Raw genomic sequence first — 12263 nt, 5'->3', positions numbered from 1 at the left:
ACATATGGCAAGTGACCACTGAGGCTAGTGACCCGGCCCATTGATTACTTAACTTATGAAATCACTAGTAGTATGGCCAGCTTTCTTCTCTAATAGAAGAATCTAATACAAATAATAGGCAAGTGAGGAGAAAGGTAAATAGGGAATGGTTTGTTTTAATGTACAAAAATATTTCAAGGTTGTGTACAGGTTTAGAAAAACATGGCTGGAAACATTGCCAAATCTATCCATGATTTGTGACTGGTATAGCTCTGCTTTGTAAAAGTGAATAGGGCCGAGCTGTAATACCACACACAACCTGTGGGCTGTTGTGGCACGGTTTCAGAACAAAACGGCTACGTTTTTCGAAATTTTTCCAATCTTTATAAAATCAAAGTAAAGAATTCAGCATTGCCTTAAGTGTTTATGATCCACGACACCAAATTCCTGTCTTGCTTTATCAGTAAGAACTTTACTAGTATTATATGCTTTAACCTTGGCATAGGAGGCGGCAAGAGAAAATGTAGTGACCCCAAGCATCAAGACGAAGAGGCGCCATAGTAACCTCACACCATACAGCTCAGCTTATTAGATTAGGAAAACAGACAGCATGGTAGCGATGATAATGAGAGTGGGGATGGTAATGCTACCTATATAAAATTATGCAATACAGAGATTCAAATATGTATGTTGTCTAGATGGAGATATTACTTTCTATTTTAACTTGGAATACAACTGATGATTGTCCAAGAATCCCAAGCTGTGTCACAATGAACACTCGGCTGATTTTGTACCTCTTCGAGTCGCCTCCTTTGCTCTTTTTGTTGTTCTATGCGCTTCTGTCTCTCTGCCAGTAGTTGTCTCTTGTACTCCTCCTGTTCTCTGAGCTGCTGCTCCTGCAGCAGCTGCTGCCTTCGTAATGCCTCAGAACGCTCCTTGTTCTCTTGCTGCAGTCTCAGGAAATCACGTCGAAGGGTGGATTCCCCAGGCACATTAACAATTGAGCTAAAGGAATATAGATACATTTGGACATAAGTAAAACGGACAGCATTTTAAAGGGATTCTGTCACCACTTTTTACCCTATAGAGATGCTGACATGCACGGCTAGATCGCCGCTAGCATGTCCGCAATATACCTGTCCCATAGCTCTGTGTGGTTTTATTGAGTGTAAAAAAAGATACACATATGGAATTATTCCGCATGCCCCCCTGTTAAGGAGCCCAGCACCGCCTGTATCCACGAATCTCCTTCTTGCTCAGTCAGATCGCCGTAATCTCACAGTGCGCGAGCTCGCGCATGCTGAGTTCCTTCCCTGAGGGTCATGCCAGAACAGGGAAGGAACACTATGCCGGCAATGCACATCGCGAGATTACGGCGATCTGACTTTGTGAGAAAGGAGGAGATTCCTGAATACAGGCGGTAAACTTTTGGTCTGTACTGATAGAGATATATATAGAGATAGAGATATATATATATATATATATATATATATATATATATAGATATATATATAGATATATATATACACACAGTACAGACCAAAAGTTTGGACACACCTTCTCATTCTAAGAGTTTTCTTTATTTTCATGACTATGAAAATTGTAGATTCACACTGAAGGCATCAAAACTATGAATTAACACATGGAATTATATACTTATCAAAAAAGTGTGAAACAACTGAAAATAATGTCATATTCTAGGTTCTTCAAAGTAGCCACCTTTTGCTTTGATTACTTCTTTGCACACTCTTGGCATTCTCTTGATAAGCTTCAAGAGGTAGTCACCTGAAATGGTCTTCCAACAGTCTTGAAGGAGTTCCCAGAGATGCTTAGCACTTTTTGGACCTTTTGCCTTCACTCTGCGGTCCAGCTCACCCCAAACCATCTCAATTGGGTTCAGGTCCGGTGACTGTGGAGGCCAGGTAATCTGGCGCAGCAACCCATCACTCTCCTTCATGGTCAAATAGCCCTTACACAGCCTGGAGGTGTGTTTGGGGTCATTGTCCTGTTGAAAAATAAATGATGGCCCAACTAAATGCAAACCGGATGGAATAGCATGTCGCTGCAAGATGCTGTGGTAGCCATGCTGGTTCAGTATGCCTTCAATTTTTAATAAATTCCCAACAGTGTCACCAGCAAAGCACCCCCACACCATGACACCTCCTCCTCCATGCTTCACGGTGGGAACCAGGCATCTAGAGTCCATCCGTTCACCTTTTCTGCGTCGCACAAAGACACGGTGGTTGGAACCAAAGATCTCAAATTTGGACTCATCAGACCAAAGCACAGATTTCCACTGGTCTAATGTCCATTCCTTGTGTTCTTTTGCCCAAACAAGTCTCTTCTGCTTGTTGCCTGTCCTTAGCAGTGGTTTCCTAGCAGATATTCTACCATGAAGGCCTGATTTACAGTCTCCTCTTAACAGTTGTTCTAGAGATGTGTCTGCTGCTAGAACTCTGTGTGGCATTAACCTGGTCTCTAATCTGAGCTGCTGTTAACCTGCGATTTCTAAGGCTTGTGACTCGGATGAACTTATCCTCCGCAGCAGAGGTGACTCTTGGTCTTCCTTTCCTGGGGCAGTCCGCATGTGAGCCAGTTTCTTTGTAGCGCTTGATGGTTTTTGTGACTGCACTTGGGGACACTTTCAAAGTTTTCCCAATTTTTCGGACTGACTGACCTTCATTTCTTAAAGTACCGTAATAATGGCCACTAGTTTTTCTTTACTTAGCTGCTTTTTTCTTGCCATAATACAAATTCTAACAGTCTATTCAGTAGGACTATCAGCTGTGTATCCACCTGACTTCTCCACAAGGCAACTGATGGTCCCAACCCCATTTATAAGGCAAGAAATCCCACTTATTAAACCTGACAGGGCACACCTATGAAGTGAAAACCATTTCAGTTGACTACCTCTTGAAGCTCAACAAGAAAATGCCAAGAGTGTGCAAAGCAGTAATAAAAAGCAAAAAGGTGGCTACTTTGAAGAACCTAGAATATGACATATTTTCAGTTGTTTCACACTTTTTTGTTATGTATATAATTCCACATGTGTATCTTTTTTTTACACTCAATAAAACCACTCCGAGATATAGGACAGGTATATTGCGGACACAATAGCGGCGATCTAGCTGTGCATTTCCGCATCTCTATAGGGTAAAAAGAGGTGACAGAATCCCATAAAAGCCATCCTCTAAATAGTTCCCTGTGGAGAAGTTCATTCCTCACAACATGCGTTAAACAAAGGTTTACTAATATCCAAGACAAGAATACTCTACACGTATAAAAATAGGGTTGCCAATTTACAATACTACAAGCAAATTTGTTTAATTGAAAATGGAGATACATTAAAAATACTCAGAGAATGTTTCACAACAGCTCAATCACCATAGCAAACTAGCGAGTACAACGTGAAATACCTCGGCTCTCCTTCCTGCTCAGGCACTTCCTCTTCCTCCTCTTCACTTCCACTGTATTCATACTCTGTTTCATCTTATGGGGGGGAAAAGAAAAGAAAAAAAGCATTACCAAAGGCAGGTTTGACATTAGAAGCCCATATACAAAATCTATACAATGCACTGCTCTAGAGAATATGAAACACTACATTTTATATTCTGAAAAGAAAGGGAATCATCGTGGATATAAAGTCTGCTATCCGCGAAGATTTATATTTCTGTCCGTAACTATTACTCATCTTAGTATGGTACAGTGGATATATTGTAATTCATGGCTGAGGTCAGCGGCTTCATAGCACTGAAAAACGACAACCACTATGTTCACTTATTCTACTCAGGCACATAAAAATCATGCGTGTCGCATGTTCTTATGATTCCTTGTAGTCCTACAGAATAGTGCTAACGTGCTACAAAGAGTCTGTGCTGCCCCACCACCACAAAGATACAGTAACGTCAGCCAAATGTGCTTATGTCATATGTATGCACAATCTGAAGTCCGAACTGACAAAATAAGAAAATCAAACAAAGTGCAACATATGACAGAAATTACAGTGGAGATTCCATAAGCCATTTTCAGCCCGGACTTCACAGCAATATAAAGGGATTGTCCGTGTTCAGTTCAAACCTCTAGTTTCACCCAGGCAGCCCCCCTGACTTGCGCATCGGGGCAGTTCATGCTCCGATGCTCTCCTTTGCGCTGCGCTGAAACGCGCAGGACAAAGGCTCTTTTGTTTAGAATAACACACTGTCTAGCGGAGGCCTCCGCCGGGCAGTGTGTTCGGTGACGTCACCAGCTCTGATGTGCGGGCTTTAGCGCTGTCCATAGCCATTTTACTGGCTAAAGCCCGAACATCAGTGCTGGTGACATCACAGGGCTCCCTGAGCAGCCGGAAGAAGAGGCTTCAGCGCTCCTGCAAGGGACCAGGTACATCGCTGAGTCTAAGAAAACTTCACTTACAGCAAAGAATTTCCTATAAGAAAACAGGGCTTGAGAAACAAGTGGAAAAGGTAGGAGGACATGCATGTGTGTTATATGTATGTCTGTCTTGTACTAATGTAACAAAGTCCTTAATACCGGACAACCCCATTAAGCATGGCATCTTGTTGTTGTGCTGTTGTGCTGTTTGTTGAAAGACTACAGTGTGAAGTAGCAGCTAGTGTTACCTACACATTAAATCATGCAGCCTGGCCATAGTGTTAACTCGCATAATAAACATTTATACCTGCTAGAAGGAAAATGAGCAAGTCAGATAACATGGGAAAAACAGGGTGCATCCAGGAGATGTGGTTTCTATAACACCATAATGTGAGGTGCAGAATGATAACAAGAATGATGAAACCATAAAGTTAAAGGTGTTGTCCGGTTTCTGATATTGATGACCTTTCCCTCAGGAACCCCGCGGATCAGCAGTTTGACGAGAACGTACCGTTTACTTGCTCGCCATCGACATCAGCAGCGAGCAGTCTAATTACAACTGTTCCCATTCACTTCAATGGGGTCGAGAACCTACACTTCTTCCCATTGAAGTGAATGGGACTGAGCAGTTGTAAGTACTCCTGCTTGCACCTGCAATGTCGATGCAGGTAAACAATCGAGAGAAAGCAGCTCTCGCATGAGCACTGCATGCTCTTCAAACAGCTGATCAGCGGGGGAGCAAGGAGTCGGACCCCTAGCCGATCTGATATAAATGACCTATCCTTAGGATAGGACATCAATATAGAAAACCAGCCAACTCCTTTAACCTATTAAGTGAGGTTAGAAGAGGTCTTCAGGGCTCAGAAATTTTTGGGCAAACAATTCTGGGGCATCTTGTGGCTCGTAACTTTAAGTCTTGTGCCATTCGATTGTTATTTGTCCTGGAAATTTATATATAAACTGACAACTGGGTGTTACCCATTGACATTCATTCACACGCTTCCAAGAGGAATAACAGAGAAACGGCCTGATGCATACTTATTTTAAAGGGAATGTTAGCAGACAGATCCTTTATCCTTTTTGTCAGCTGATCCAGATCCTTATACTAAACATGGAACCTTCAATATTAGCAATGCCATATTTATATGTGTTACTTTCTAAAGAAGACATGGCGAAGACAAAAACTATATAACATGAAGTATAAAATGTGTCAGGCTGTGTAATCACATATTTCACCCGGTTTTATCACCACTAACCTTTCTCTCCTCTCTTCTTCCTGGTCCGGTCTATGTGATCTTTAAGCTGGATCCTGACTTGCCTTTCATTTGGCTGGTCCCTTATAAATGGATGCTTTAGAAGCTGTTCGGTAGGGGGACGTTGCATGTAATTTTTTACAAGACACCCTTCTATAAAACTAAAAAACTTCTTTGACCTTCAAAGAAAAAAAAAAAAATTAGTTTATAATACATTTTACAATAGAGAAAACAAACAAACACATCAACATAAACAGCATAATTTCCAACATGACATATCAGATATGATGTACTCCTGCTGTAAACTCCATGTACCCATCAGTAAAATAGAAACAAGGGCTTTCAATATTTCTACATTTCAGACAAATGCTAGGGCCATGTTCGCACCATGAAAATGGCTTTCACTCATGGCATGTTACAGATTTTACTCTGCTGCAAAAGAGGGAGTACATCAAGAGACCTGTGGGTAAGGCCTCATGCACACGGACGTTTTTTTTTGGGGGGGGGGGGGGGGGTTTTGCGGTCCGCAAAAACGGTTTCTGTTGTTCCGTGATCCATGTCCGTTTTTTCTTCCGTGGGTCTTCCTTGATTTTTGGAGGACCACGGACATGAAAAATAAAAAATAAATCTAAGTCAAGTTTGCCTTTGAAATGATGGGAAAAAACGGACACGGATGACAATCTTGTGTGCATCCGTGATTTTTCACGGACCCATTGACTTGAATGGGTCCGTAAACCGTTGCCCGTGAAAAAAAATAGGAAAGGTCATATTTTTTTTTCACAGACTGGAAACACGGATCACGGACGTGGATGCCAAACTGTGCATTTTCCGATTTTTCCACGGACCCATTGAAAGTCAATGGGTCAGCGGAAAAAAAAATAGGAAAACGGAACAATGGCCGCGGATGCACACAACGGTCGTGTGCATGAGGCCTAAGGCATACTTTATCGGAAGACATACATGAGACACTAAAATCAAGTGAAACACAGTGTTGGGCCTCATATGCAGACAACCACATTTTTAATCCATGTGCCATCTGCATTTTCTGTGGGGCCATGCACACATCCATATATTTTGCAGATCCATGTGGCAGTTGCGCAAATTATAGAACATGTCCATACTGGTCCATATTGCAGACTAGAATATTCATATTCATTTAAGGGAGTGAGAAAAATGTGGAGTTCACAAGGAAGGTATCCGTATTTTGCAGATCCACAGTATGTGTACTGAAATAGACACTATTGTGTGCATGAAGCCTTAGGAAATCTCTTCTACAGAAGCACACAATCCTCAAGGTAAAGCAAGGTGAATGCAGTATCATTCTTTGGAGATGTGGAGGCAGGCCCTTAAAGGGAATCTGTCAGCAGATTTGTACTGCTGTTCGGCTCGAGCATCGCTATGCACATCCGAGTGATCGGCCAAATACTGCGGGTGCTCGAGTACAATTTAATACAATGAAAGTCAATGGGAGACCCGAGCATCAAACCAGGCACCCCCTGCTCTGAAGAGGAGAGGGTGTTTAGTTCACAAATAAAAGGTTAGAAATTGATGGAATCCCCAGCATTAAGAGGATGGCTGGATGAGTCTTGGATTTCTATTATCTATGACATACAATAGACAACCATACAAAGGCTGTATGCCAAAAGCCAGGTATATGCAAGCCATCAATCTATCCATAAGACAGATGACAGGTTTAGGCTACTTTCAAACTGGCGTTTTGGCTTTCTGCTTGCGAGATCCGTTTAGGGCTCTCACAAGCGGTCCAAAACAGATCAGTTTTGCCCGAATGCATTCTGAATGGAAAAGGATCTGCTCAGAATGCATCAGTTTGCCTCAGTTTTCCTCCGTTCCGTCTCCATTCCGCTTTGGAGGCGGACACCAAAACACTGTTTGCAGCGTTTTGGTGTCCATCTGACGAAACTGAGCCAAACTGATCCGTTCTGACACACAATGTAAGTCAATGGGGACGGATCCGTTTTCTATGACACAATCTGGCACAAAAGAAAATGGATACGTCCTCAATTGACTTTCAATGGTGTTCAAGACAGATCCATCTTGGCTATGTTAAAGATAATTCAAACAGATCCGTTCTGAATGTATGCAAACGGTTGTATTATCTAATCAGATCCGTCTGTGCAGATCCATGACGGATCTGCACCAAACGAGAGTGTGAAAGTAGCCTTAGTCAGCATACCTTACAATAGCAGCCTTCTGCACTATGAGACATTCCAAACCAGCTCTCATCTGACAGAGCCAGTAAGCCTCAAAGTTACTTCAGATCTGTTGGATGTTTTGAGTGGACCTGCGCACCTAGATCAATATCATTAGGTAGACAAAAAGTTTTCTGATTGTCCTAACAAAATATTCAATAACCTTTCTATACAGTTATGTCATGTAAAAACGAATTTGCATAAACATGGGCATATGGGAAAGACATGCAAATGAGCCAAATCTGCCTTGTTTTTTAGTTGAAAAACAATTTGCATGGAAAACTCGCGATCTACACTACTCATGAACAACAGCATCTATTGGTTTTATAGTCTTATGACAAGACGATTACTCTTGTCATAAGACTATTAAACCATAAGATGGCGCTGTTCATCTTGTTGGGGGGCTAGTAAGTGCGGCACACTGCTCAACAGAGTCCACACACTGTGCAGCACTTAGCCTATAATAGCCTGCGCTAACACTGAGGTGTATATGGGATTGCTACTATCATTCACACATCTTCTAGCACTTTATCTGCAGTAATATAAGCTTGCTAGGGTGTATCTGAGGACTATTGCCCTGCTTGGAATGACTCATGAACAGCGCCATCTATTGGTTTCATCTAGATAATAGGAGTCCAAGACGCATCCAGCTATCCTCCTAATGCCGTTTCCAAACCATTTTGATGGGGTTTCCACCAATTTCTAATCTTTTTTTTTTTTTTGTGAACCAGACATCCTCTTCTATTCTGAGCGGAGGGGGTCTGGGGTTCTCACCTTGACTTCCATTGTGCTTGGTAGAGCACAAGAGCATACCGATGTGTTCAGCCAGAGCAGCCGAGCACACGACTACTTTGGTGCTCGATCAACACTAGTACTTATGAAACTGACTGACTTGTTACATGTGCGCTTGGCAGTTAAAGGCATCTGTGTTGGTCCCATGTTCATATGTGCTCACATTACTGAGAAACAAAGTATTAATATATGCAGATTAGCCTCTAGGAGTAATTTAGGTGTTTACATTACACCTACAGGCTCAGCTTTCTCTGCAACTGCCATGCCCCCTGCACCTTGACTGACAGGATGAGGCAGTGAAAATGTGATCACACCTGGTCCTGTCAAAGTGGAGAGGGCGCGGCTGTTGCAGAGAGCAGAACCTCTAGGTATAACGGCAACACCCCTATTGCTCCTAAAGGCTCAGTTGCATGTATTAAAACATGGGACCAACACAGATACCATCAGCTGCCGAGCACCTATGTAAACAGATCAGCCAGTTTCATAGGAACAAATCTGCTGACAGATGCTCTTTAAATAGGAAGTAATTTTATGTTGCCCTATGCTGACAGATAACCTGAGCAAAACGCTGGGGCACTTTCTTTTTGCCAAAATCAGAATAGAGCAGCAACAGCGCAAGCCAAGCACGAGTCAGCTCAATACATGGCATGCATTAGAGTGCTCATGTTCATGACTTCCCTGCTCAGATAGGGCATAAAAGTGGTGACAGATTCCCTTTGGAGGACAGTGCAAGATGGAGGACAGTGCAAGTGATCTAGAATGGCTAGATCACATTCCAGGCCTTAATCCAACCGAGAGCTTTTGGCAAGGCTTGAAAACAGCTGTTAACATGCAGCTCACATGCACGTATTCAAGCATGAACAGTTTAATAAAATAAAATAAAAGAGAAAATGAGAAACATTGGGGTAAAAGCTAAATAGATATGAACTCAATTACTTCAATGTGTACATCACTGCAATTATTTCTAGATATCAGTGTTCCCTTTGACAGAGGATGTAATAATTTTCTCCCATTACACACACTTCAGCATCATCGTTTTCACTGAACAAAATGTGAATACTGACTACTTTCAACCAATAGGAACACTCAGAACGGGCAAATAAAGCAATTATCAAATCATTTTTAGAATCCACACTGTCAGATTTAATAAACTACGAGGCCTTCCTTGGAGACATCTTAAAAAGGAGATTTTTGTGAAACTCACCTGTAAAATCTTTTTCTCGTCTTTTCCATTGGGGGACACAGACCATGGGGGTATAGCTTAGAGGTATTAGTAGGAGGGACACTATGCAAATGAAAGAGCTCCTCCTCCTTGGGCTATACCCCCAGACTCCACCAGGAGGAACTCAGGCGTTGCACAAGCAGTAGGAGAAGGAGCAAGAAAAAATCATGGAAACCATCGGACCAAGCCATAAGGTCCAACCAGAAACAGAAAAAACTGAACTAAAGACCCCTCCTGCAACAGGAATAATGGGTGGGAGCTGTGTCCCCCAATGGAAAAGACGAGAAAAAGATTTTACAGGTGAGTTTCACAAAAATCTCCTTTTCTCGTGCTTTTTTCCATTGGGGGACACAGACCATGGGACGTCCAAAAGCAGTCCATGGGGTGGGAAAAAATATCAGCACCGCCAGGAGGAACGCCCCAACGGTCAAACAGGAACCACAGCCTGCAAAACCCTGCGGCCAAAGCCGCATCAGCCGAAGCCAGTGAATGCAACTGACAAAAATTTGCAAAGGTATGCAAGGACGACCAGGTGGCCGCCGTACACAGCTGAGACGCAGAGGCACGACTGCGTCTTGCCCAGGAAGCCCCCTCCGCCCCAATGGAGTGAGCGGCAATTCTAGCCGGGGGAACTCCACCACAAGCGTGACAAGCCGCGGAAATAGCCAAGCAGATCCAGAGCGCCAAGAACGGCGGACGGAAGCAGTAGCCGCGAGACACACCTTCAGGACCCGTACAACATCCAGGGAATGCAGAGTGCGTTCCTTGGGGTTAGCCGGAGAAGGACAAAAGGAAGGCAGGACAAGATCCTCATCAAGGCGGAAGGGAGAGACCACCCTGGGCAAAAAGAAGGGGACTGGACGGAGCACAACTTAATCCTGGAGGAAAACCATTAAGGCTCCTGACAGGAAAGAGCGGCCAGCTTCGACACCAGTCTGACCTAAAAGCTCGTGATGGGACGTGAACTCACAGCCACTGCATAATAGCCCAGAACTTTAATCACTACGCTATGTAGCTGTATCAGAAGCTATGGTCACAAGGAAGTCCAGATGAGAACAGTCAGAGAGACCCTCCTCAAAGGCTCGAAGGGAGCCGACTGCAGAGCGCGCAGAACCAAATTGAGATCCCAAGGAGACAAAGGGGGAACATACGGGGAACCGAATGCGCCACCCGCGAAGAAAGGTCACCACCGGACCCTTAAGAGCAAGGGACCTCTGACGGCCCGCGCCGAAACCTGACCTTACAGGGAACTAAGCGACAGTCCCTGCACAAGCCCAGACTGAAGAAAAGACAGTACCATCAAGATGGAAAACCGAAGGGGAGGGAACCCCGAACCCTCAAAAAAGGATAGGAAGGCCATCCAGGTACGATAGTAAATCCGGGAGGAAGAAGACTTCCCCGGACTGATCATGGTCCTAACCACTGAATCCGAGAACCCCATCTTTATCAGGATGGCGGTTTCAACAGTCACGCCGGTAAACGAAGAGACCGCAAATTCCGGTGGAAGAACGGGCCCTGAGACAGTAAGTCCTGTCCGTCGGGAAGAGGCCAGGGGGCGTCCGCCAGCAACCGAGCCACGTCCGAAAAACCACGCGCGGCGAGGCCACTCTGGGGTGATGAGAACGGTCGGAGTCCCTTCCGCCTCGAACTGGCGTAGACCCTTTGGTAGGAGAGGAAAACAGAGGAGGCTGAAGTCCTGCCACGGAGACACTTGCGCATCCATCCGTACGCCTCCGGATCTCGGGCGCGAGCCAGGACCACTGGGATCTTGTTGTTGAACCCGGACGCCATTAAGTCCACATCCGGACGGTCCCATCTGTGGCAGATTTCTTCGAACCCTTCTGGATGCAGAGACCACTCGCTTGGATCCACCGTGTTGTGGCTTAGAAAGTCCGCTGTCCAGTTGTCCATTCCTGGAATGCAAACTGCTGACAACACCGGAACGTGAGTCTCCGCCCACGTCAGAATTCACTTCACCTCCTGCATCACCATCCGGCTGCGGGTCCCGTCCTGATGGTCGATATAGGCCACGGCCGCGGCATTGCCCGTTTGAACCCGCACTGGGAGGCCCGCAAGGAGAGAGGTCCAATAGGAGAGAGAGAGCGGAAAAAATCGCCCTCAACTCCAGAAAGTTGATTGGAAGGCGAGACTCTGCCGCCGGCCAAATTCCTTGAACCGTGCGAGACTGGAAAACGCCCCCCCAACCCAGGATGCTGGCATCGGTGGCGGCGATCGCCCAGGAGAATGCGAGAAAGGAACTCCCCGACCTCAGGTTCTTTGGGAACAGCCACCAAGGGAGAACTGCCCGAACCCGCTGAAAGGTAAAGGATCTCCTGTTGCGCCAGGCGAGTGTGAAACTGGGCATATGGAAAGGCCTCGAAAGAGGCTACATAAGACCCAGGACCTGCAAGTATTCCCGAATGGAGAAGCACGGGGAGC

The 12263-nt window shown here is 44.7% G+C and overlaps 1 protein-coding gene across 11 annotated transcripts in view; it reads right to left on the bottom strand.

The window, feature by feature from the left end:
- MAP4K4 (mitogen-activated protein kinase kinase kinase kinase 4) overlaps positions 1-12263 on the bottom strand; it is a 154105-nt gene that overhangs the window by 46234 nt on the left and 95608 nt on the right. For all 11 annotated transcript variants that reach the window (XM_044283922.1, XM_044283920.1, XM_044283924.1 and 8 more), the window contains 3 exons: positions 5604-5779; positions 3396-3468; positions 774-984 (listed from right to left, as the gene is read on the bottom strand). In XM_044283922.1, the coding sequence (XP_044139857.1) occupies positions 774-984; positions 3396-3468; positions 5604-5779 (460 nt within the window). The remainder of the gene's footprint in view (positions 1-773; positions 985-3395; positions 3469-5603; positions 5780-12263) is intronic.

This window comes from Bufo gargarizans, chromosome 3, assembly GCF_014858855.1.
Source record: "Bufo gargarizans isolate SCDJY-AF-19 chromosome 3, ASM1485885v1, whole genome shotgun sequence".
NCBI classification, from domain to species: Eukaryota; Metazoa; Chordata; class Amphibia; order Anura; family Bufonidae; genus Bufo; species Bufo gargarizans.
Note: the sequence above shows the minus strand (reverse complement) of the source record. Positions and strands in the feature narration are given on the sequence as shown.